Here is a 26,204-nt window from a genome sequence, read left to right as displayed (position 1 = left end):
GAGCATGTTGTAAATTAGCTAGCTAGATGTGTCAGCATCTCCATTAGCTATATATCTTGATATCACATAAATAATCCATATGAAAAAATATTTCTCAATACATTGCACATTAGTCCACAATTTCTCTGACATACATGGTTCTTGCACAAGAAAAAAGTAGAGACAGTTTAAAGGCACCTACTAGATCACAACAAACAGTGAATAGTGAGGGGGAGATAAAAACGATGGTTAGGGAGAAACCAACCGTACAACCACTAGGTGTCAGCATATACAAATTGATTTCAACAGTACGTGATAGAGTTCACTAGCTTGCTGCACTGGTGTAAAATGTCACTAATCTGGGACATTTTGAAGAAAACGTATGGATACATCTATGTATTTTCTCTATAAACTGATTTGACAACTGCCTTGCCTTTCTGTGGTGAGTTGGGGCTTACTAAATGAGAAATAGCAATCCAGGAGAATCCAGCCTTCTTACATTACAAGATGGGATGTAACGAAGCTCAAATGAAACCATTCATGAAGACAAACTACCTAAAGTACGTAGGCTCCTACCTGCTGAGCGAAAAAAATTAAGATTATTATTGATACCCCAAAATTGAATGGGCTTATCATTTCACACAGCACTGATGAAAAATCAAGTGCATTAAATATGGATATGAGGATATCTAGTGGCCACCGGGTTTTCATCCTTGGTCACTATTTATCATAAATGTGTATCCCCTTGACAAGCTTGATGTTGGCTGAGTCCCCTTTCCTGTGAAAAAAAACAACTAGAGATCTTATGCACTAGCATGCAATGCAATGAGATATTGCATGACCAAAAGTAGGTGGACACCTGCTCATCGAACATCTCATTCCAAAATCATGGGCATTAATATGGAATTGATCCTCTTTGCTATAACAGCCTCTACTCTTCTGGGAAGGCTTTTCACTAAATGTTGGAACATTGCTACGGGGACGTGCTTACATCCAGCCACAAGAGCATTAGTGAGGTTGGGCACTGATGTTGGGCGATTAGGCCTGGCTTGCAGTCGGCGTTCCAATTCATCCCAAAGGTGTTCGATGGGGTTGAGGTCAGGAGTCTGTGCAGGCCATTCAATTTCTTACACACCAATCTCGACAAACCATTTCTGTATGGACCTCGCTTTGTGCATGGGGGCATTGTCATGCTCAAACAGGAAAGGGCTTTCCCCAAACTGTTGCCACAAAGTTGGAAGCACAGATGTCATTGTGTGCTGTAGAGTTTATGTATGCTATTTCTCTTCACTGGAACTGAGGGCCCTAGCCCAAACCATGAAAAACAGCCCAGACCATTATTCCTCCTCCACCAAACTTTACAGTTGGCACTATGCATTGGGGCAGGCATCCGCCAAACCCAAATTCGTCCGTCGGACTGTCAGATGGTGAAGTGTGATTCATCACACCAGAGAACGCATTTCCACAAGCTCCAGAGTCTAATGACGGCGAGCTTTACACCACTCCAGCCGACGCTTGGCATTGCGCATGGTGATCTTAGGCTTGTGAGCGGCTGCTCGGCCATTTCATGAAGCTCCACAGTTATTGTGCTGACATTGCTTCCAGAGCAGTGGTGTAAACTACTTAAGTGGTTGTTTGGGGTACCTATACTTTACTTTGCTATTTATATTTTTGACAACTTTCATTTTTACTTCACTACATTCCTAAAGAAAACAATATACTTTTTACTCCATACATTTTCCCTGACACTAAAAAGAACTCGTTACATTGTGAGTGCTTGGTAGGACAGAAAAATTGTCCAATTCACACACATATCAAGAGAACATCCCTGGTCATACGTATTGCCTCTGATCTGGCGGACTCACTAGACACAAATGCTTTGTTTGTAAATTATATCTGAGTGTTGGAGTGTGCCCCTGGCTATCCGTCAATAAATAAAAAAAACAAGAAAATGGTCCTATCTGGTTTGCTTAATATAAGACATTTTGAAACAATTTATACTTTTACTTCTGATACTTAAGTATATTTTAGCAATTACATTAACTTTTGATACTTAAGTATATTTAACACCAAATACTTTTAGACTTTTACTCAAGTAGCATTTTACTGGGTGACTTTCACTTTTACTTCTGTCATTTCCTATTAAGGTATCTTTACTTTTACTTAAGTATGACAATTGGGTACTTTTTCCACCACTGTTCCAGAGGTAGTTTGGAACTCGATAGTGAGTGTTGCAACCGAAGACACATGATTTTTAAGCAATATGTTCTTCAGCACTCGGCGGTCCCGTTCTGTGAGCTTGTGTGGCCTACCACTTTGCGGCTGAACCATTGTTGCTCCTAGAAGTTTCCAATTCACAACAACACTTACAGTTGACCAGGGCAGCTCTAGCAGGGCAGAAATCTGACTAACGGACTTGTTAGTATGGTGCAACGTTGAAAGTCACTCAGCTCTTCAGTAAGGCCATTCTACTGCCATGTTTGTCTATGGAGATTGCATGGCTGTGTGATCAATTTTAAACACGTCAGCAACAGGTATGGCTGAAATAGCCGAATCCACTAATTTGAAGGGGTGTCCACATACTTCTGTATATATAGTGTATTTGACGCAGGTATTTACTTTGCAACATGTATTGTCATTGACTGGAACAAAATGTAATTGTTTGAGCTATGCAACTGATTTTGTACCCCTTTACTCGCTAGTTAGATGGGGCTGTCCAGTCTCAGAGAGGCAGTCCGTTCTGCATGCCTTCTTGACTTCGATAGAATGTGTTGTCAAGCATTTGTGCATGCAAACTGATAACTGTCACAGCTATCTTACCATCTAACTTAGCTAGCTTGCTCATCAATCAGTATTTTCTTTACGATTTCTGCACAATGGCACTTGTTAAGGACCTCACTTTCACCACTGGTCATCTACCTAGCCACGTAACCAGCAGGATAGCATCGGTTTCCATTGGACTAGAGCTTGGTAGGCTGGCTAGTGAGGTAGCTAATGCTAGCTAGCTAATGCAAGCTAATTATTATATAGCAGCATATGATGACTAGCGTTGCAAGCATGCTAACGTTAGCTAGCTAATGTCGATACACTGTAGTCGTGGGCTCGCAAAATCAAGCAAATTGTACTGAAGTCATGATTCAACATTTTAGTGGCTATTGATGTGTTTGTTTCTTGCTTAGTGATATTCTTAGTGACATGCAAATATAATCTTTTTGACATTTAACTGACATTAGAAAATTTGTGATCCAAATTCCAGAGAAATACTGCGAGAATTTGCGCATTCAAGCAAACAGAACCTCAGAAATAAAGATAATAAAGACTAGGAAGAGCCACATATAAAAACATTTTAATATTGCTTTGCAGGAACTACTTATTTGGCAAGTTCAGTCTCTATCAAGCTCAATCAAATTACAAATGCTTTAAAAAATTACAAATTGCGTACTAACCACAGATTTGAAAACATTCTTACCTTTTTTTCCAGTGGCTGATTTCACCTTTTCTTTAATAACTGCAGCATCTGAATAAAATACAACATAAATGTGTTTCTCTATGAATATAGCAAGACCAACATTTGTCTCTATGATTATGTACTGTCTGTAATTTTTGTGAAAAAAGTCTAAATATATTGTTTCCTTTATCAATATTTTAATGTGTGCATATACAGTGCCTTCGGAAAGTATTCAGACCATTTGACTTTTTCCACATTTTGTTACGTTACAGCCTTATTCTAAAATGGATTACATTTTAAAAAATCCTCTACAATCTACACATAATGCCCCATAATGACAAAGTGAAAACAGGTTTTTTATTTTAAATAATAAACAGAAATACCTTATTTACAGTGTGCAGACCCTTTGCTATGAGTCTCGAAATTGAGCTGAAATTGAGCTGCGCTGCATCCATTGATAATCCTTGAGCTGTTTCTACTGTACACCTTGATTGGAGTCCACCTGTGGTAAATTCAATTGATTGGACATGATTTGGAAAGGTACACCCCTGTCTATATAAGGTCCCACAGTTGACAGTGCATGTCAGAGCAAAACCCAAGCCATGAGGTTGAAGGAATTGTCCTTTGAGGTCCGAGACAGGATTGTGTCGAGGCACAGATCTGGGGAAGGATACCAAAACAGTTCTGCAGCATTGAAGGTCCCCAAGAACACAGAGGCTTCCATTATTCCTAAATGGAAGACGTTTGTAACCACCAAGACTCTTCCTAGAGCTGGCCACCCAGCCAAACTGAGCAATCGGGGGAGAAGGGCCTTGGTCAGGGAGGTGACCAAGAACCCAATGGTCACTCTGACAGAGCTCTGGATTTCTTCTGTGGAGATGGGAGAACCTCTGCAGCACTCCACCAAGCAGGCCTTTATGGTAGAGTGGCCAGACGTAAGCCGTTCCTCAGTAAAAGGAACATGACAGCCTGCTTGGAGTTTGCCAAAAGGCAGCTAAATACTCTCAGACCATGAGAAACAAGATTCTCTGGTCTGATGAAACCAATATTGAACTCTTTGGCCTGAATGCCAAGTGTCACATCTGGAGGAATCATGTCGCTATGGTGGTGGCAGCATCATGCTGTAGGGATGTTTTCAGCGTCAGGGACTGGGAGACTAGTCACGGTTGAGGCAAAGATGAACGGAGCAAAGTACAGAGAGATCCTTGATGAAAACTTCTTCCAGAGCATTTAGAACCTCAGACTGGGGTGAAGGTTCAACTTCCAACAAGACAACGACCCTGAGCACACAGCCAAGACAAGGCAGGAGTGGCTTCAGGACAAGTCTCTGAATGTCCTTGAGTGGCCCAGCTAGAGCCCAGAATTGAACCCTGTTGAACATCTCTGGAGAGACGTGAAAATAGCTGTGCAGCAACGCTCCGCATCCAACCTGACAGAGCTTGAGAGGATCTGCGGAGAAGAATGGGAGAAACTCCCCAAATACAGGTGTGCCAAGCTTGTAGCGTCATGCCCATGAAGACTCGAGGCTGTAATCGCTGCCAAAGGCTCTTTAAGAAAGTACTAAGCAAAGGGTCTGAATACTTACGTAAATGTGATATTTCAAAAAAATATATATATAAATGAGAAAAAATGTCTAAAAACTTGCTTTTGCTTTGCCGTTATGGGGTATTGTGTGTAGATTGATGAATAAGGCTGTAATGTAACAAAATGTGGAAAAAGATAAGGGGTCTGAATACTTTCCGAATGCACTGTGTATGTGTATAAATACACAGACACACACATATATATATGTATATATATATATATATATATATTGTTTATATTGTATTATACAGGGAACGTTTGGAAAAGAGATCTATGTCTCTGTCTCCTCTGTTAAATTAAAGGTAACTTTTTTTTCAAGAGTTGGTTTGGCCCTTTCTTTTAGAAAATTCAGCTTCTAAGTTCAAATACAAGTCTTTACAATAAGATATTGATATAAGATTTAATAAATACCATAAAACAGAGACATAGGCCTACTTATTATTGGAATAAATGGAAAAATAACAATTCAAAATTAATTTGACACCTTTCTTTGCTGGAGGTAGTTTGGCCTGTTCTTTTGCTCCAGTATCTAAATCAGAATAAAAAAAATTATACATTTTTGTCATTTAGCAGACCCTCTTATCCAGAGCAATTTACAGGAGCGATTAGGGTTAAGTGCATTGCACAAGGGCAAATTTACAGATTTTTCACCTCTTCAGCTCGGTGTCTCGAACCAGCGACCTTTTGGTTCCTGGATCAATGCTCTGCTAGGCTACCTGCCGCTATTGTATCATACATTACAGTCTTACCTGATTCAGACTATAGGGCCAAGCCAAAACGTACTGTGCTCGTTCAGATATTTTCATTTCACATTGTCCTTTCCAGCACAGTTCCAGCAACTATGGTTGATGTGTATCTAGGCCAGCCCAGTATACTGTAGCTTGGCTTAGCTCAGTGTGAAAAAGGGTTCTGTGGTAAACAAAGACTACTTTTACCTTTATTTGATGTAGCTGCTTTGGTTTTTTCTTTGGGAACTTCAGCTTCTAAAACAATCATTGGATGAGACACAACATTAATCTCAGGAACTGTGCTATTATACATTTGATGCAACAAAAACAATCATATCTGTACCTTTTTTTGTAGGTTCTGGTTTGGCTTGCTCTTTAGCTTCCTTGGGCTCTAATCAAATAAGAACAAGACAATTTACTGCAAAAGTTCAGACTGCAATTCAATCTGAGTAAAATAAAATATTGTTTGAGAAATAAATCAAGTTCACTCTGTGGTACAAAAATAGGCCTACTTACTGTAGACAAAAGTGTTAAAGTGTAGTTAATTAACCTAAACCTCGCCCTAACCTTAACCCTTATTGCCAAAAGGTTGCTGGTTTGAATCCCTGATCCAACTAGGTGCAAAATCTGACAATGTGCCCTTCAGCAAGGCACTTAACCCTAATTGCTCCTGAATGTTGTCTGCTAAAATGTAAATACTCTTCTTGTGTCAGAGGTCTTCCTGCTACTTATTGTAACATATTGCTGGATATATCTTTAACCTTTAATGCAACTAGACCATATGTGTTAATATCATAATTGTTTTGATTGTAGACGTCAAATAACTAACAATTAACCTTGCTTTACAGGAGCTGGTTTGACCTTCTCTGTAGCAACCTGGATGCCAGGCTTCCCCAAAAAATAGATCAAGAATTTATTTTTGATTTAGTCTCTCTTTGTTTCTTAAATGTCCTTCAATTTGCAAGAGGCTGAATGTATCTCACCGGAGAAAGTATCAGAGCGAACGAAACAGCGCCCACTCTGTCTCAATATGTGTAGCCCATCTATCTGATGCGGTCTGGTCCAAAAGAGTATGACACTATTGTCGCCCGTAGCATTGAATGCACGGGAAGCCAACGAGCATTTGGCCTCCCTTGATTAAAAAAAAGTGTAAAATAATAGCCAATCAGCATTGAGCTAAATTGAATGAGCTCAGCTGTGAATGGTCCTGGCACACAAAAAATGTGTCAAGGGAAGCCAGTTTGGATTTGGCTTCACACCAATCACATCACATTGTCATTTTTACTCCTGTGGCTAGCTAGCTAGCTAAAATCATCCCTTTCCTATATTAGCCATAGATGGAGATAGGGATTTGGACTTGTGGTTTTACATTAACTTACTTGACCATGCTGTAGGTCATGTAACTGTTTGTAGGTCATGTAACTGTTTGTTACATACAACATGTTTTGTGGACTTCACTGGACAGATGTTGCCTTCTGGTTTTGTGATGAAACAAAGGTGTGGTTGAATTGATTCTGCCTTAGGTTTATATATCACGTTGTTTAATTTTTATAAATGTTTATATATCACGTTGTCAAGGCATATGAACTAACAGGTTACAGAGCAAACAATGCATTTTGATAGGATAGTAGGATGTGAGATGGGAATAGACAATGGAGGAGGAGGAATAGGTAAGAAGGGCACAGAGAGTTGGCCAAACAGAGGCATTTTCATCGGGGAATGTGTGGTCCAGAGTTGGGAGCGTTACTGCTGCTCCAGACTCCGGCACATCAAATATTGTTTAGTGACATAAAAAATGTACCTGTGGAAAAGACCACCTTTTGTGTTTCTGACTTTTTAAAACTTCAGTCAAGAATACAGTAGCATACATATGCAGAACATATACACTGAGTATGCCAAACATTAGGAACACTTTCCTAATATTGAGTTGCCCTTAAAACAGCCTCAATCTGTTGGGGCATGGACTCCACAAGTTGTCGAAAGCATTCCACAGGATGCTGGCCCATGCTGACTTCCTATAGTTGTATGAAGTTGGCTGGATGTCCTTTGGGTGGTGGACCATTCTTGACATAAACGGGAAACTGAGCATGAAAAACCCAGCAACGTTGCAGTTCTTGACACAAACAGGTGCGCCTGGCACCTACCACCATACCCCTTTCAAAGGCACTTTTGTCTTGCCCATTTATACTCTGTATCACACCCTGATCTGTTTCACCTGTCTTTGTGATAGTTTCTAGTTTTCCCAGTTTTGACCTTTCTGCCTGCTGTGACCCTGAGCCTGTCTGCCGTCCTGTACCTTTGCCCCATTACTCTGGATTACCGACCTCTGCCTGACCTAACTCTGAGCCTGTCTGCCATCCTGTACCTTTGCCTGCCCATGTTCGATTTCATAAACATTTGTTACTCCGACACTGTCTGCACCTGGGTCTTACCTTCAAACTCTGAAACTCTGAATTGCACACATACACAATCCATGTCTCAAGGCTTAAAGATCCTTATTTAACCTGACTCCTCCCCTTCATCTACACTGATTGAAGTGGGCTTAACAAGTGACATCAATGAGGGATCATATAATTCACCTGGTTAGTCTATGTCATGGAAAGAGCAGTGTATAAGAGCAATGTATATGGAGCAGTGTATATAAGTTAAAGATGAACAAATTGGTTACCTTTCTTAACAGCCACCAGCTTAGCCTCCTCCTTTAGAACCTCAAGTTCTATTAGAAATACACAAGAACAGTAGAGTAGTGTTACACATTATTCATGTATCAGACTTCATCCAATGCAGATTTCTATGTTAAAAATTTCCAAGTCAAGAATGAGTCAGAATAATATTTTACCTGTTTTTTTTACCTTTACTTTTTTGTCTGGTAGTTTAGCTGTCTTTTCTTCCTTCACCTCTTTGACAGGTTTCTTTTTGCCTGCAAAATGTGACAAAACATTAATTTAACAGGCTATTTAACATATGTATAGCTGTCAAAATGTGTTATACCATGTGTTGGTGTTACAGGGCAAGTATATTCCACCTAGTATCAGTCCTAAAAATAACATACGAATACAGCAAGATGCCCAATTCATTAGTAGTAATTTCTATAGTCTATGCTTGCTCTAACCAGCTGCTTACGGTGTCACATAAGCTTTGAAAGTTTGAGCAATCTACAATCTACAATATGTATTGCTGTTTAATGGTAATTTCAGTTCATTATACATAACAATTAATTCATGCAGAAAATGTTTAACTCAATTGGCTGTAAACAATATTTTTTTAAACTATCAATATATGGCTTCAAAATGTTTGAATATATTTCTCCAGCCAAATTCCTCAGCTTTTTAGCAAGTGGCAGGGCTGTCGTTTGACTGAAAAATGAATTAAGGATTGTGGCTTAACGCTAATAAATCTAAATCTAAATTAAATGAATACATTTACATTTTAGTCATTTAGCATTTTGAAGAAAATGACCTGTTAAACTTTGAGCCGCAGCTACTCTGCAGCTACTCTTCCTGAAGTCCAGCAAAATTAAGGCAAGTTTATACCATTTTAAAACATTAAAATACATTCACAGATTTCAAAACACACTGTGTGCCCTCAGGCCCCTACTCCACCATTACCACATATCTACAGTGCTAAGTCCATGTGTATGTATAGTGCGTATGTTATTGTATGTGCGTGTGTGTGTGTGTGTGTATGTGTATGTGCCAATGTTTGTGTTGCATCACAGTCCCCGCTGTTCCATAAGGTGTTATTTATCTGTTTTTTAAATATATTTTTATTGCTTGCATCAGTTACTTGATGTGGAATAGAGTTCCATGTAGTCATGGCTCTATGTAGTACTGTGTGCCTCCCATAGTCTGTTCTGGACTTGGGGACTGTGAAGAGACCTCTTGTGGCATGTCTTGTGGGGTATACATGGGTGTCCGAGCTGTGTGCCAGTAGTTTAGACAGACAGCTTGGTGAAATCAACATGTCAATACCTCTCATAAATAAAAGTAGTGAGGAAGTCAATCACTCCTCCACTTTCAGCCAGGAGAGATTGGCATGCATATTTAATATTAGCTCTCTGTGTACATCCAAGGGCCAGCCATGCTGCCCTGTTCTGAGCCAATTGTAATTTCCTAAGTCCTTTTTTGTGATACCTGGCCACATGACTGAAAAGTATTGAATGTGTGACAAAACTAGGGTCTGTAGGACCTGCCTTGTTGATAGTGCAGTTAAGAAGGCAGAGCAGCGCTTTATTATGGAAAGACTACTCCCCATCTTAGCTACTACTGCATCAATATGTTTTGACCATGACAGTTTACAATCTAGTGTTACTCCAAGCAGTTTAGTCATCTCAACTCAATTTCCACATTATTTATTACAAGATTTAGTTGAGGTTTAGGGTTTAGTGAGTGTTTTGTTCCAAATACAATGCTGTTAGTTTTAGAAATATTTAGGGCTAACTTATTCCTTGCCACCCACTCTGAAACTAACTGCAGCTCTTTGTTGAGTGTTGCAGTAATTTCAGTCACTGTAGTAGCTGACATGTTTAGCATTGAGTCATCCGCATACATAGAAACTCTGGCTTTACTCAAAGTCAGTGATATGTCGTTAGTAAAAATAGAAAAAAAGCAAGGGGCCTAAACAGATAACCTGGGGAATTCCTGATTCTAACTGGATTATATTTGATAGGCTTCCGTTAAAGAACATTATAGCAGGGGGTGTAAAGCCATAACACATACGTTTTTCCAGCAGCAGACTATGATCAATAATGTCAAAAACTGCACTGAAGTCTAGCAAGCAGCCCCCACAATCATTTTATCATCAATTTCTCTCAGCCAATCATCAGTCATCTGTGTAAGATCTGTGCTTGTTGAGTGTCCTTCCCTATAAGCATGCTGAAATTCTGTTGTCAATTTGTTTACTTTAAAATACCATTGTATCTGGTCAAACACAATTTTTTCCAGAAGTTTACTAAGGGTTGGTAACAGGCTGATTGTTCGGCTATTTGAGCCAGTAAAGGGGGCTTTACTATTCTTGGGTAGCAGAATGACTTTAGCTTCCCTCCAGGCCTGAGGGCACACACTTTCTAGTAGGCTTAAATTGAAGATGTGGCAAATAGGAGTGGCAATATCATCTGCTATTATCATCAGTAATTTTCCATCTAGATTGTCAGACCCTGATGGCTTCTCATTGTTGATAGACAACAATCATTTTTTCACCTCTTCCACACTGACTTTACAGAATTCAAAAGTACAATTCTTGTCTTTCATAATTTGGTCATATGTATTTGGATGTCAGCGTTTGTTGCTGGTGTGTCATCCCTAAGTTTGCTTATCTTGCCAATGAAAAAGTCATTAAAGTAGTTTGCAATATCAGTGGGCTTTGTGATGAAGGATAAATGAAGGAGCCGAGTTGGCTATTTTCCCTAAAATTTCATTTAAGGGCCCCAAATCTTTTTACTATCATTCTTTGTATAATTTATCTTTGTTTCATAGTGGTTTCATTTTATATAGTTCAGTCACATGATTTCTTAATTTGCATTACGTTTGCCAATCAGTTGGGCTGCCAGACTTAATTGCCATTCCGTCTGCCTCTTCCTCTCACCCATGCAATTTTTCAATTCCTCATCAATCCAAGGGGATTTAACAGTTTTAACAGTAATTTTCTTATTGGGTGTGTGCTTATTAATAACTGGAATAAGTAGTTTCATAAATGCGTCAAGTGCAGCGCCTGGTTGCTCCTCATTACACACCACAGACCAGCAAATATTCTTTACATCATCAACATATCAATCACTACAAAACGTATTGTATGACCTCTTATACACTATATTAGACCCAGCATTTTGAACTTTGGTTTTCCTAGATATGGCTACTATATTGTGATCACTACATCTTAGGATTTGGATATTGCTTTAAAGCAAATATCTGCAGCGTCAGTAAAAATGTGATCAGTATATGTTCATGACTTAATTCCTGTGCTGTTTGTAACTACCCTGGTAGGTTGACTGACAACCCGATCCAGGTTGCATGTACTGTTTACAGTTTGAAGTTTTTTTCCTGATAGAAAATATACTTCTCTGTTGATATCACATACATTATCAAGCATTTCACACATATTATCCAGATACTGACTTGGTGGTCTATAGCAGCTTCCCACAAGAATGGGCTTTAGGTGAGGCAGATGAACCAGCAGCCATATTACTTCAGCAGTATTTAACATTAGATTGTCTCTAAGCTTTACAGGAATGTGGTTCTGAATATAGACCGAAACACCGCCTCCTTTGACATTTCTGTCTTTTCGGTAGATGTTATAACAATGTATTGCTCATTGCCTTCTTTGGGTACAGCGAGCACCATCCCCCTCTCCCTCTCTATACTCCTTACACCAGGCTCTGTCAGAGAGGTCATAAATTCCTGGAGGAGAACCTCTCCTCATGGCCAGAGTTTAGAGAGAGCGTGAGTTTTCATAGAGAGAACAAAGGAATTTCTTCCACCTCACAGAACTTGACAACCGAACAATATTCATGTTCTGGAGAAGGTATAAAAGATCAGTGAAGAATCCTACGAACTGGCACGTTTGGTACAATTTTGTGAAACTCATGAGAGACAATACAGCCACATTACCATAATCCTGTTGATACAAAAGTCTCAGTTATGAGGCTTACATCTAATTGTTGTATAGAATGAATGAGTAAAGATGGAACTATTTGTGAAATTATGTAATGTGATTTTAGACTGTTTAATGAGGGAAACTCCAATTCCCTTTGGAGTTTAACTGAGTCAGAGGATCGCCCATGAGCACAGTTCTGATCTGGCGTCATGGGGCAGCCCTTTTCTATGTTCTGAATAAAACCCCCACCTGGGTTTTCTATCACCAGACCGAGCTTACATCAGTTACGAGAGGGCCAAGGTTTGAGACCAGACCAGTACCTCTATCACAGAGGGAAATAAGGTTTAAGTAGATTGCTGAATCTTTTAACCATCCCACGTGGTTAAACTCTTAGACTATCGATACCGACAGAATAAGAACAAGTCTTTGATATTAATTACTAGTCTGCAGCTAGGAATTCGGTATCATTGAACGCGAAGACTGACAACCGCCGAAACATCTATCTAATACAACAATTCTGAATGGGACTCTGAAGTATCCATTCTAACCACGAAAGACGGGCGGATGAACTTCCAACAGAAAGAAGGATGATTCCAACAGAGATCACGTGACACACTGAGCGTAAATATATATATTGATTGCAATTATTCCCGAATGAGTGAGCGTTCATGTGCAAAGGGTTAGCATTTCAATTGTAATAATTATCAACTTTGTAGTGTCTTTTATCTTTCGCGCCCCTCAGTCTTTTGTCCACCAAGCCGCCATGCCGGTTTAGCCCACTAGGGCACATTCCCCTATCATTTCCTTGTAACCATACATACTGTTTGTTATGCATTTCTGTCAATCACTTAGTTAGTAAATAAAGGATTTAAGACTATTGATGTATGGATGACTCATAATGAAGACTGTGTTCGTGCAGATAACCAACAATTTACGACGTTTGGAATGAGACTAACGTGAGGTAAATAATAATTCATTAATTCGAAGACTAATTGATCAGATATTAAAATATCTGAAAGTTATATTAGGGAAATTATAACTTTGTAATCTGAATATTTTCCTTGGTGCCCCGACTTCCTAGTTAATTATAGTTACATGATTAATCAGTTTAATCGCGTAATAATAATTACAGAGAGTTATTTGATAAATAAGTCTTTAGTTTTAATGATGCCAAAGACACGACACACTGTATCATCAAAGGTATAATCTAAGTGAGTTTCACAGATCAGAATATGAATGTCATCTGTTACAAGCAAGTTATTGACTTCATGGACCTTGTTTCTTAGGCTACACATGTTAATATGGGCAATTTTTTAGCACTTTTCTGGGTTGCTTGATTGTTTTTAATGTTTTACTGGGAAGCTTATCAGAGGTAGACTTACTCATGTTATTTACATTGGAGCTGATAGTGCAGAGTGAGCTTGTCACACTCTGACCTTAGAGATCCTTTTAATTCTCTATTTGGTTAGGTCAGGGTGTGACTAGGGTGGGCAATCTAGTTTTTCTATTTCTTTGTTGGCCTGGTATGGTTCCCAATCAGAAGCAGCTGTGTATTGTTGTCTCTGATTGGGGATCATACTTAGGCAGCCTTATTCCACCTTTAGTTTGTGGGATCTTGTTATGTTTCGTTTGTATTTATTTTGCAATTAGGGGAACATAAATTAAATTACTTACATTGTGTTTGCCAATGCCCCTAAGATCATGTACATTGGATGCAGCATTATGACAACTCATTGTCACAATGTTAGGGATTAACTGAGCTGGTCTTGGATCATTTACCAGTCATTGTTTCAACGCAGCCTTGAGCCTTGAGTGGACAGAGTCCAGGAGCCAAGATGATTTGGATGGACTCCGTCATTCCTGTAGAGTATCTTCTGTTTCCAGAAGGTGTCAAAGTTATCAATAAAAGTGACTCCAGCAGAGCTACAGTAGTATTTTAGCCAGATGTGTAATGCCAGCAGTCTGCTGAATCTTTCACACCCGCGGCCCAACGATGGTACTGGACCTGAAATTATTGGCTGTTTTTTGGAGTCTTTTAATGCTAAAATCAAATCTTCCATTTTCAAATGTTCCCGAACTAGCCCTCCTGATATTGTTTGACCCAACATGGACTACGACAGAGTCAGCTCCCGGCATCTGTGGTAGAACAGTCGGAAGCAGCCTTGTTATGTCCTGTACTTGTGCTCCTGTGTAGCACAGGGTTTTTGCCTTGGGGACCGAGATGTTTCTCACCACCATTTCTCACCATCTCGCCAATGATGACAGCTGTTGATGTTGAATGGGCCGGTCTTTCAGACAGCCTCACGGTCAGGAACCCGAGGTAGAAGCCACCAGAGAGGGAGACAGAGCCGAGGACAAAGACGCACGTACCTCCGGATGCGATCTTGATTGGGAAGCCACCACAGATGAAGGCGCCGGAACCTCTGGATCCAGGGCGGCAAAGCTGTTTCTGGTCTGTGTCAGTTCCGGGTTCAACATCTCCATGAAGACCCCTGTTGCCAGAGGATGCCTTCTTCAACTTCCTCGGCGAGTGACGTACCTCCATGGCTGGTTGGTTGGGTCGAGATCAGCTCCACACTCCAGGGAAGGAGGAGATCCCTTCGGGGATGGAACCCTGCCTAGCACCGGCCAGTCAGCTATGAAGAGCCGACACGGCAGCGAAACTTCCACCAGACCAGAGCGGCATCCAGCTACTGGGGTGGAAAAAAAAGAAAAAGTAGGCGGGTGTGGGTTCCCCATTAGCTCATGTAGGTGTGCTACTTGCTTGCTAAGAGATGCTACTTTGCTCCTGTAGTCCTCCGCAAGCAAGCAGTTGCTACATTGAAAGTCAACGTGGTCCACATTGTCCCGGAACAAAGTAAACGCAGCTCCTGCAACGTTAGAAACGTTCAATAGTGGCCTCCATTTGAGCCCGCAGAGCCAGCTAGGCTAGCTGGTCTTTCGCGTTTCTCCCCCTATACGGAATCTGGCAGGATCCCGGGACAGATAGCAGCGCTTACAGCAATTGAGCCCAACAGAGCCGCAGGATTCAAAATACAAGTATATAAAAACACTGTCAGCTTTTAAACCGAGGTCTTTAGTTCAGGATTCAGTTTCGACGTTCGACAGGTTTCAGTTTCAACGTTCGACAACATCCACATGCGCTATCATTCACTTACAATAGGAAAAGTGAATGGGAAAATGAGTTTGAAGTTTCCTCACCTGTCTGTGTCTTATTTACAAAAAAATATGTAATTTTAGGTGAAAATTGTCAAAAGTCACACTGAAGTCTGACAAAAAAGCCCCCACAACCTTTTCATCATCAATTTCTCTTAGCCAATCATCAGTCATTTGTGTAAGTGCTGTGCTTGTTGAATGTCCTTCCCCATAAGCATGCTGAGTCTGCTATTTCACTGTGAAATAGCAGTGCATGTCAGCAGTGTATGTCAGAGCAAAAAAAAGGCAATAGGTTGAATGAATTGTCCGTAGAGCTCTGAGACAGGATTGTGTCAAGGCACAGATCATGGGAAGGATACCAAAATATTTCTGCAGCATTGAAGGTCCACAAGAACACTACGGCTTCCATCTTAAATTGTAGAAGTTTAGAACCATCAAGACTCTTCCAAGAGCTGGCCATACGGCCAAACTGAGCAACCGAGGGAGAAGGTCCTTGGTCAGGGAGATGACCAAGAACCCGATGGTCACTCTGACAGAGCTCTAGAGTTCCTCTGTAAAGATGGGAGAAACTTCCAGAAGGACAAATATCTCTGCAGCACTCATCCAAACAGACCTTTATGGTAGAGTGGCCAGATGGAAGCCACTCCTCAGAAAAAGTCACATGACAGCCCGCTTGGAGTTTTCCAAAAGGCACATAAAGCACTCTCAGTCCATGATAAACAAGATTCTCTGTTCTGATGAAACCAAGATTGGACTCTTTGGACTGAATGCCAAGCGTCACGTCTGGAGGAAACCATGACCTCAGACTGGGGCGAAGGTTCACCTTCGGGACAAGTCTCTGAATGTCCTTGATTGGCCCAATCAGATCCCGGACTTGAACCTGATCGAACATCTCTGGAGAGACCTGAAAAAAGCTGTGCAGCTACGCTCCCCATCCAACCTGACAGAGCTTGAGAGGATCTGCAGAGAAGAATTGCAGAGAAGAACTCCACAAATACAGATGTGCCAAACTTGTAGCGTCATATCCAAGAAGTCTTATGTAAATGTGATATTACAGTTTTTTTATAAATTAGCAAGCATTTCTAAAAACCTGTTTTTCCTTTGTCATTATGGGGTATTCTGTGTAGATTAATTAGGGGAAAAAAACGATTTAATCAATTTTAGAATAAGACTGTAGCGTAACAAAATGTGAAAAAGTCAAGGGGTCTGAATACTGTATATCAGTATTCAGGCACTGTATATCATTCCTGTAAGACAAAAATAATGAAGGCATGAGAGGTTGCACAAGCCCTGCGCTTTTAATATAGCTGTGTTCCTATGGGATTTTGTGTATGTTTAGAGCGCCACCACTGAAACCGTATTTGGCTAAATTTGATTTCAAACCTAGACTTTCAAATCTCTTATTCCCAAACATGGAGAAAAAAGAAAAAAAACCGGTGAATATTGTGTTCGTAGGAGGGTAGTTTACAATATTATACGTTGTTGATCAAATGCCACCAGAGGGTGTCAGAGTTTAACTCGTAAATTCCTTTTGAGCTTAGTTCAACTGTCATACCCCATCAGACCCCAAATATAAGCTTGTTTTACTCCAATGTTTGTAAACATAGTAAATGTAAACAAACACTATATAGCCTCAAAACATGGTTAAAACGATCATTTTGATATCATGGATGGTCAGTCCTTGCATCCTTAGCTCTGTCTATGAATTTGAGAATGGTTACATTGTTTTGTCCTGCTCCCATCAGACGTTTCGACTCACACAAGCCTTGGCTTGTGCAAGGCTACTTGTGTTATGTCTTATAGATCAAATTAAGTTTTACCGGTATAAAGAATACTTTTCATTTGCTGAACCACTAGCATCTTGAAACTACAGTCTTTTCCATTTCTGATATTTACCCACATCACATCAAATGAAATTGTATTGGTCACATACACATGGTTAGCAGATGTTATTGCGAAAGTAGCAAAATGCTTGTGCTTCTAGTTCTGACAGTGCAGCAATATCAACAAGTAATCTAACAATTCCACAACAACTACCTAATGCACACAAATCTAAGTAAATGGATGGAATAAATACTTATGTACATACTGTATTTATTGTTTACCACCAACAAGAATTTAAACAACGTACATCTTCAAAAAGGTTAAAATGGTGTATGACATGGACTGTCAGTCCTATGAATATGAATGTCTATGAATTTGAGGGGTTACATCTCCCAATGTTATTGACCTTATTTTTTTGTTTTTCGAATAACAGACTAGTTTTACCTGTCCCGTAATAGCCATTACCTTCTTTATTAACATCAATATGTTCTTTTTTCATGGTGGACTCTTCTGTCTTCACCACCTTGACAGGGTTCTTGGATTCATCGTCTGAAAATAAAGGCAATGCGATATTAGATAATGGATTCATTCAGTTTCACATGTCAGTAATTACTTCTTCTATGCTAAGCCATTGCATGGGTTGTTAGAATACATCAAACTTGGTGCAACATGATACTGTACTCCACAGCAAAGCACTCAGGAAATTGAAGCACTGGAACTTAACTTATGTGTTTAATGTTCTTAAGGGGCATTTCATTCAAAAAACATTTTACATTTCTTGGCAGTCCACCGTTAAGTTGTGTATTATTGTGTGTCAGATAATGGGTTCAGTTTATCATGTAAATTATACTAGAGCTTTATAACTATAGCTATAGCCAGCTAACATTAGCTAGTTAAAAGAAAGGCATTTGGCATCTTGTGGGGTTTATGCAGTGTAGCTACATGATGCTATTGTTAGATTCCTTTGAGTACAAAACAATCAGAATACAGAAGATGTTAGCTAGCTAGCTAAGTAGCCATGTTAGCTAGCATGAACATTGAGCACACTAAGGTTAGCAGCTAACGTAACACTTACCTACCAGTCCATTCTCATGGACTGGTAGGTAAAATTCATTCCAATGTTTATCCGGCTTGGGTATGAACCATGTTTTTCTTGCTTCTTTTTATCTTTTGGGGATCGAGTTGATTTAGAACTGAGAATGATGCTTGTTTCTTTTGTCCCTGCTACAAGGGCAGTTTATCTGCAAACACATTATCTAGCTTGTTGGCTTTGTCTGCTCTGTGTTTGTTTCTGGTGGCTGTAAAGTTAGCTAGCTTGCAAGTTTGGGGCCATGGCAGCAGGGTCATTCGGGTAGGCAGGATTTAACGCAAATATGTTTTTTTTGCTCCCGAGTGGCACAGCGGTCTAAGGCACTGCATCTCAGTGCAAGAGGTGACACTACAGTCCCTGGTTTGAATCCAGGCTGTATCACATCCGGCCATGATTGGGAGTTCAATAGGGCGGTGCACAATTGGCCCAGAGTCGTCCGGGCTTGGCCATCATTGTAAATAAGAATTTGTTCTTAACTGACTTGCCTAGTTAAATAAAAGTTAATTAAATTTAAAAAATAAAAAATCTTACGCAGAAAGCCAGTCCAAGGCAGCTCAGGGCTCAATGCCCTTGTTTTCGTTTGATGTAAAAACACTACACAAGACCTGCGCATTCCTGCTTTAAATGACATGCTCAATGGGGTTACAAAGATATGTAACAAAGAATAACAGTGGCATACCAGATTTCCAAAGAGTTGACTCAACATCCTTCTTTGTCTCCTTCACCTTTTTGTCCACCTTCTTTTTGAGTTCCACCACAACTTTAATTAAAGCATGATTGAGTCATGTTAATAAACTTTCCAGTTTCTATCTAGAAATTACAATATTTGTGTCATGTATTGTACACTAACATAAAATATGTGATATATTTTAAATCCAAAGTTACCCAAATATACATAACTCACATGCTTGACATTTTACTTTTGACTGTATAACTTATCACTTAGCCTACAAACCCCACAGATTTGACATTTCACAGGAATAAACAAAGTAGGCTATACCGTTCTTGTTGAAAAAGTCATGGATGACTTTCTTCTTCAAAGGTTTAGTCTCCTTTTTCATCTCTTTCTCCTCTCTGGCAGTCTTCTTTTTGGGCTCTTCTTCTAAATGTAGTGATAACATACATTTTTGAGTAACATTGTCATTGGATCCCTGAAACTTCTCAAGTTAACTTTTTGACACTAGATCATACAGATTCTATGTAAATGTCATGGCTCCTGAATGCCGCAGCGGTCTAAGGCACTGCATCTCAGTGGAGAGGTGTCACTACAGACACCCTGGTTTGAATCCAGGCTGTATCACAAACGGCTGTGATTGGGAGTCCCATAGGGGGGTGCACAATTGGCCCAGTGTTGCCTGAATTTGGCTGTCATTGTCATTGTAAATAAGAATTTGTTGTTAACTGACTTGCCTGGTTCAATTTAAAAAAGTTATGACATATTGGGGAAAGGGGTGACAACGTTTTTGTATGCATTTGCATAGTCACTAGAAAGTTCTTCATCATTTCACTACAATGAAATATGAACAGAAAGTTGTAATGATATGCAGTTATCTTGCAATTTGTTATTCTACCACTAAGTGTGAGCGGTAGAATTGGTATTGAACAACAACAGTGCTTTACAACAGTTGAAAGGTCATGTAAACACTAAACTTTAATAAATGATAAATAAAAAATGTATAGCACAAGCTAGCTGTTCATTAAGAGTATGCTTTCTTATTGAAACCTGCTGAACATTACAGTGCCTTCAGAAAGTATTCACAACACTCAACTTTTTTTTCTACAATTTGTTGTATTACAGCCTTAAATTTAAAATTGATTACATTTAGATTTCTCTTCACTGGCCTACACACAATACCCCATCATTTCAAAGTGGAATTTTTTACAAATTCATAAAAAATGAAAAGCTGAAATATCTGGAGTCACTAATTATTCAACCCCATTGTTATGGCAAGCCTAAATAAGTTCAGTAGTAAAAATGTACAAGTCACATAATAAGTTGCATGGACTCACTCTGTGTGCAATAATAGTGTTGAACATTACTTTTTTATCCCACACATATACGTATCTGTAAGGTCTCTCAGTTTTTCCAGTGCCTCGCAAAAAGGGCACCTATTGGTGGATTGGTTAAAAAACAAGAAAAAAAAGACATTGACTATCCCTTTGAGCATAGTGAAGATATTAATTGCACTTTGGATGGTGTATCAATACACTCAGTCTCTATAAAGAAACAGGTGTCCTTCCTAACTCAGTTGTCAGAGGGGAAGGAAACCGCTCAGGGATTTCACCACGAGGCCAATGATGCCTTTAAAAAAGTTACTCAGTTTAATGGCTGTGATAGGAGAAAACTAAGGATGGATCAACAACATTATAATTACTCCACAATACTAATTGTGGAGTAATTTACAGAGTGAAAAAAAAAAGTATTCTAAAACATGCATCCTGTTTGCAACAAAGCACTAAAGTAATATTGAAAAAAAAATGTGGTAAAGAAATTAACTTTTTGTCCTGAATAAAAAGTGTTATGTTTGGAGTAAATCCACTACAAAACATTACTGATTACCACTCCATATTTTCAAACATAGTGGTGGCTGTATCATGTTATGGATATTCTTGTAATTGTTAAGGACTGGGGAGTTTTATATGACAAAAATGAAATGGAATGGAGCTAAGCACAGGCAAATTCCTAGAGGAAAACCGTGTTCAGTTTGCTTTCCACCAAACACTAGGTGATTAATTCACCTTTCAGCAAGACAATAACCTAAAACACAAGTTGCTTACCAAGAAGACATTGAATGTTCCTGAGTGAGCGAGTTACAGTTTGACATACATTTGCCTTTTGAAAAGAACAATGGGAAAATGTTGTACAATCCAGGTGTGCTAAACTCTTAGAGAATTGCCCAGAAAAACAGCTGTAATCTCTGCCAACAGACTCAGGGTTGTGAATATTTACAGTATGTCAATGAGATATTTCTGTATTTCATTTTCAATACATTTGTAACATTTCTGAAAACATGTTTTCACTTTGTCATTATGGTTTATTGTATGTAGATAGGTGACAAAAACAACTATATTTCATCAATTTTTAATTCAGGCTGTAACACAACAAAATGTGGAATAAGTCAAGGGGTATGAATACTTTCTGAAGGCACTTTTTTTGGTACCAGTCTCTGTTTAACTTTGTAAGACTCGACATTGATACGACTCATTGATACGACATTGCTACAACTCACGGAAAATGTCGACTGCAATTGGATAACTTTCTAACAGCATTTCCAGCAGTACATGGCAGCCATCAGGATGAAAAAAAACAGATGCAAGGAAAACAGTGTTTCTACTGACAATAGCAGGGCCACAAGTCATCAAAGTCTTCAACACATTTGCGTTTGCTAATGCAGATGACACAACTGGAGGAGAGTGATGTTTTGTTCACTGATACAGCAACAATCAAAGACTTTTGATGTCTTTTCACAGATCTGAAGCTGATCATAAATATCCAATGATTTGTGACCAGAGTGTATTTGGTATCGATGACAATAAAGTCAGCGAAAGGCTACTAAGGAAAACTGAAATTAATTAAGAGGATGTTGTAAAAATATGACATGGAAGTGATCTAGCTCAGTAGCATGCAAAGACTTTTGAATGCAGCAGCAGTCAATGAGAAAAGCGGCCGGCAGAGCTGTATCAAAAGGAAAGAAACGTGGACAACAATGACGAAACAGCAGGAGGAAGGCACATTTAGCTGCAAACGCTTTGGTCTTTAGCATCAGCCAAGGCAATGCTCTGCCTTTGGTAAACAATGCACAAAATGTTAAGGAAAAAATCACTTTGCCAAGCAATGCTTTGCAAAGGGCAAACAGAAAGGAGAAAATGTGAATGTGGGTATGGTTACATGTGACAGAATGCGCTTCTATTCAGGTAAAGGTCTAATGAAACCGTTTCTATTTCAACAATGATCATTTATTGGTAACAATTACTGTGATTGTTTTCAATTAAAATTGCAAAAAATTCAAAATCGCTTCTTAACAAAGAGCAATTTTCAAGCAAAAATGTTGCTAGGACTGTCTGGGAGTGGTCTGAGTAGGGAGGGGAAAACGGAAAACTAGCTGGTTTGGAACTCTCTTTCTTATGGCCTATTAACCAATTTACTGACAAAACAGGCTGACATTTCAGGCAGTCTTTAAAAACAGCTCTTACACTAAAAGGGCATTATCATAATTTTCACAATTTCACAGTATTATTCCAACTTCATAGTGTGGAAATATATATAAAACACAGGAAAATCACGTTTTTGACTGCACTGGGCCTGTAGCCCTTTACACTCGTACCCGTACATGGGTTGAAAATGGCACATTGGGGCACTGATAAATGCCTACATCGGAACGCAGTGGCTGTATAGTAACATGCTATACTGTATATGACGTCAGAGCTCTGGCTCTGCGTTTCAGAGCGCTGTATGGGTTTTAACTGACAGCTGTTCTAAACTTGAGGACCTAGCATGACAAGAAGATGCCCCTATCCCTCCCGCTAATTGGACAACTTTTTGTTGTCTGAGTGAGGGAAATGCTCTAAATTAAGAGGACTCTATGTATTTTGAAATATGAGAAGTTGAGGATTATAATAAATACTGCTTTGATTTCATAAAAGCAAGCCAAGCACCAAATGTGCACTTTACATTTCCTTATCATAAAACTCATGTCATATACACTGTCAACGTTTATGATCACTATGTTTTATGTTCAGTTACAAGATGACATGGCATCATACCCTGGGTTGTTCTGAACAGAATGAGTCAATGACAAACATAGGCAACTGAATGCACACATGACTATGCGCACCAAAATTATAATCCATTTCCCTCAATTGCAATGTGAAAACCTAACACTGTAATATCGTGTTTTGTAACTGTTGGCAATAGAACAAGCTTTCAAAAGATCCTACCTGTCCCAGATTGCAATTTACAATGGACCATTTAATCAACTATAAGGTGCTTTTTTTTTAGCTCTCCGAGCTGTGCCATTGAGGAACTAGAGCAAGCACACTTGTAGTTGTTTTGTTTGGAACACAACCCTGCATCCACACCATCACACAATTACTGTTGCCTCTTCTTTGAGTCATAAAAGTGCATTGAAATTACTTAGGAACTGTGCACACTTTAGAGAGTTGTGTGGCCACTTGGAGACACCAGCTAGTCCTCTCACTGAAACCCTTGTAATTTATTTGTCTTATGTGTCACCTACCCCACATTTTCCAGGTATATTCTTATCATGTTACTGAATGTATCCACAAATGCGTTGAAAAGTACAGTAACTGTAAAATGCACATGAAATCAACAGTGTAATGTTTGGATTCAGTCTTGAGTCAGGTGAACTGTTGTGTCCTCACCTTTGGTCTAATAATTTTCCCATAATCTCCAAACTGTTCCCTTTCAATTGCTACCATGGTTGTGCATATGCTTTTCATATTATTTCTGTAAGTAACATTTAAATTTAGCACTATCCACACAGGCCAATTCCCACGAGTGTAAATGGTTAAAGAAAATACTCAACAGACACAGGTAAATGCAGTATTGGAGGACAAATGGATAGTACCACTACAGGTTAATGTGGTAACTTAATCAATGCCATCAAAGCAATGACAGAAACACAAAAAGACAGTGCCAATGAAGGTGTATAACGGATAGACCATTGACACATTTTACATACATTACATTTTAGTCATTTAGCAGACGCTCTTATCCAGAGCGACTTACAGCAGTGAATGCATACACTTCATAGATGTTTTTTTCCCCCCCGTACTGGTCCCCCGTAGGAATCGAACCCACAACTCTGGCGTTGCAAACACCATGCTCTACCAACTGAGCCACACGGGACCGTGTGCTGACTCCAGGTGGATATGAATATGCTGACTCCAGGTGGTTGTTAAAGGGAGAGTACACCGTGTCATCTTTGTTGTTGTTCCAGATGGACACGATTATATGCTAAGAGACAAACATTACATCACTGGGCCCGAACTCCCTGCCATCCAGGACCTCTAAATTAGGCAGTGTCAGAGGAAGGCTTGAAAAACTCCAGCCACCCAAGCCGTAGACTGTTCACTCTGCTATTGTCCAGCAAATGGTACTGGAGCATCAGCTCTCGGACCAACAGGCTCCCAAGCCTTAAGACTGCTAAATAGCCTGATAATTGTTAATTAACGGTTACCCGGACTATCTATGACAACACAAACACACATACACACACACAAACACAAACATACTGACACAACACACACTTTTACACTAATCATATGCTAGTGTTACTCAGTTCTTTCTTTTATTGTTATTATTTTCTATCCTGAGGCCTAGTCACTTTAACCTTCCTTCATGCACATATCTACCTCAAATACCTCATACCCTTGCACATTGATCTGGTACTGGTATTCTTTTTTTACTCTGCATCATTGGCAAGGGCTCATAAGCAAGCATTTAACGGTTAGAGTCTACACCGGTTGTATTCGGCGCATGCGACAAATAAAATTGTATTTTATTTGACAAAGCATGTGAGGATCCGGAGCTGGTAAAGAGAGTCTACCCCATCAACAGTTCCAGTGCAGCAGCAGATGCCAACTCTGCAGATGAAATAGTGCAGAGATTTACTGTCTTATCGTTCACCTACAGTAATTCCTCCTTTAAAAGTTGCGTCATACTGCGGCACACCCTTAGGTGCTGCTGCAGCATTCTGTGGCACGACATTTAATTCTCAGCCATTTCTTCTATTACTGGAAGTTATTGCTAGTTTGACCACCAGAGGGCATCTTTGAGAAGCATTTGATAGTATTCCGTAATGGCATTACCTAGAATTTAAAACCTTTTTTGTAATAAAATAGTATATGGGATTGATTTTAAGAAATTTGGCATAATTAATTTGATTAATATTATGGTGTTTCCATTCAGAGAAAAATTGCCAGTTTGTAAATTCAGACCGTTTCGCTCTTGGAGCGCACACTGGATTTTCGGGCCGAGGAGTAGGGTTGATTTGAACATTTTGGCCTTACAACGGCAGTCAAGCACCCAAGCTAACGTTGGCTAGCTACTTCCAGACACAAATGAGACCACTCTGACCATATTACTTGCCCTAGCAGAGCTGGTAAGGCCGTTGTTTTGGTGCAATCGCGAAAAAACAGGCCTTTTTTAGTGCATTTTTCACCCTGCCAGCTCCTATTAGTTCTATTGAGCACCGTGGCACCAACTCGCCTTCCGAACGTTCTATTCCCAGCTTATTGTTCAACGTCACAATGCCTGCTTCGCTATTGTTGGCAATGAGACCTGCTCATGTTGTTTAATAGTTCAAATGTAAACAACAAAATGTATTCAACAAAAATAATATTGGAAATCTGCGGTTTCCTATGGGGGAAATATAGGCATGTCTGTCTATTTCGCCAAATGTCTCGCAATGTGTATATTTAGATTTTTTTCAAGTCGGGTGTAACCGGTGAAAAATGGCTAGCTAGTTAGCGGGGTGTGCCCTAATAGCGTTTCAATCGCTGACGTCACTTGCTCTGAGACCTGGAAGTAGTTGTTCCCCTTGCTCTGCAAGGGCTGTGGCTTTTGTGGAGCAATGGGTAACGATGCTTCAAGGGTGGCTGTTGTCTATGTGTGCAGAGGGTCCCTGGTTCGGGACGAGGAGAGGGACAGAAGCTAAAACTGTTACGCGGGCACCATTTTAATCAGGAGAATCTCCTCTTGTAATTATGTAAGTCTGGGCAGCGAGCTCATTTGTCATCGATCGCTAGACCAGAAATATGTTTTTATTTTTTCCCAACTTTT

At 39.6% G+C, this 26,204-nt stretch overlaps 1 protein-coding gene across 4 annotated transcripts in view; it reads right to left on the bottom strand.

Annotated features, from left to right (window-relative positions):
- Positions 1–26,204, bottom strand: part of si:ch211-266g18.10 (axoneme-associated protein mst101(2)) — a 176,266-nt gene that overhangs the window by 106,134 nt on the left and 43,928 nt on the right. For 3 of the 4 annotated variants that reach the window (XM_029766872.1, XM_029766873.1, XM_029766874.1), the window contains 9 exons: positions 19,401–19,502; positions 19,080–19,160; positions 17,776–17,859; positions 8,579–8,659; positions 8,408–8,455; positions 6,083–6,130; positions 5,947–5,994; positions 5,496–5,540; positions 3,449–3,496 (listed from right to left, as the gene is read on the bottom strand). In XM_029766872.1, the coding sequence (XP_029622732.1) occupies positions 3,449–3,496; positions 5,496–5,540; positions 5,947–5,994; positions 6,083–6,130; positions 8,408–8,455; positions 8,579–8,659; positions 17,776–17,859; positions 19,080–19,160; positions 19,401–19,502 (585 nt within the window). The remainder of the gene's footprint in view (positions 1–3,448; positions 3,497–5,495; positions 5,541–5,946; positions 5,995–6,082; positions 6,131–8,407; positions 8,456–8,578; positions 8,660–17,775; positions 17,860–19,079; positions 19,161–19,400; positions 19,503–26,204) is intronic. The other variant, XM_029766875.1, reaches the window with a different exon arrangement.

This window comes from Salmo trutta, chromosome 12 (genome assembly GCF_901001165.1).
Source record: "Salmo trutta chromosome 12, fSalTru1.1, whole genome shotgun sequence".
NCBI lineage: Eukaryota > Metazoa > Chordata > Actinopteri > Salmoniformes > Salmonidae > Salmo > Salmo trutta.
Note: the sequence above shows the minus strand (reverse complement) of the source record. Positions and strands in the feature narration are given on the sequence as shown.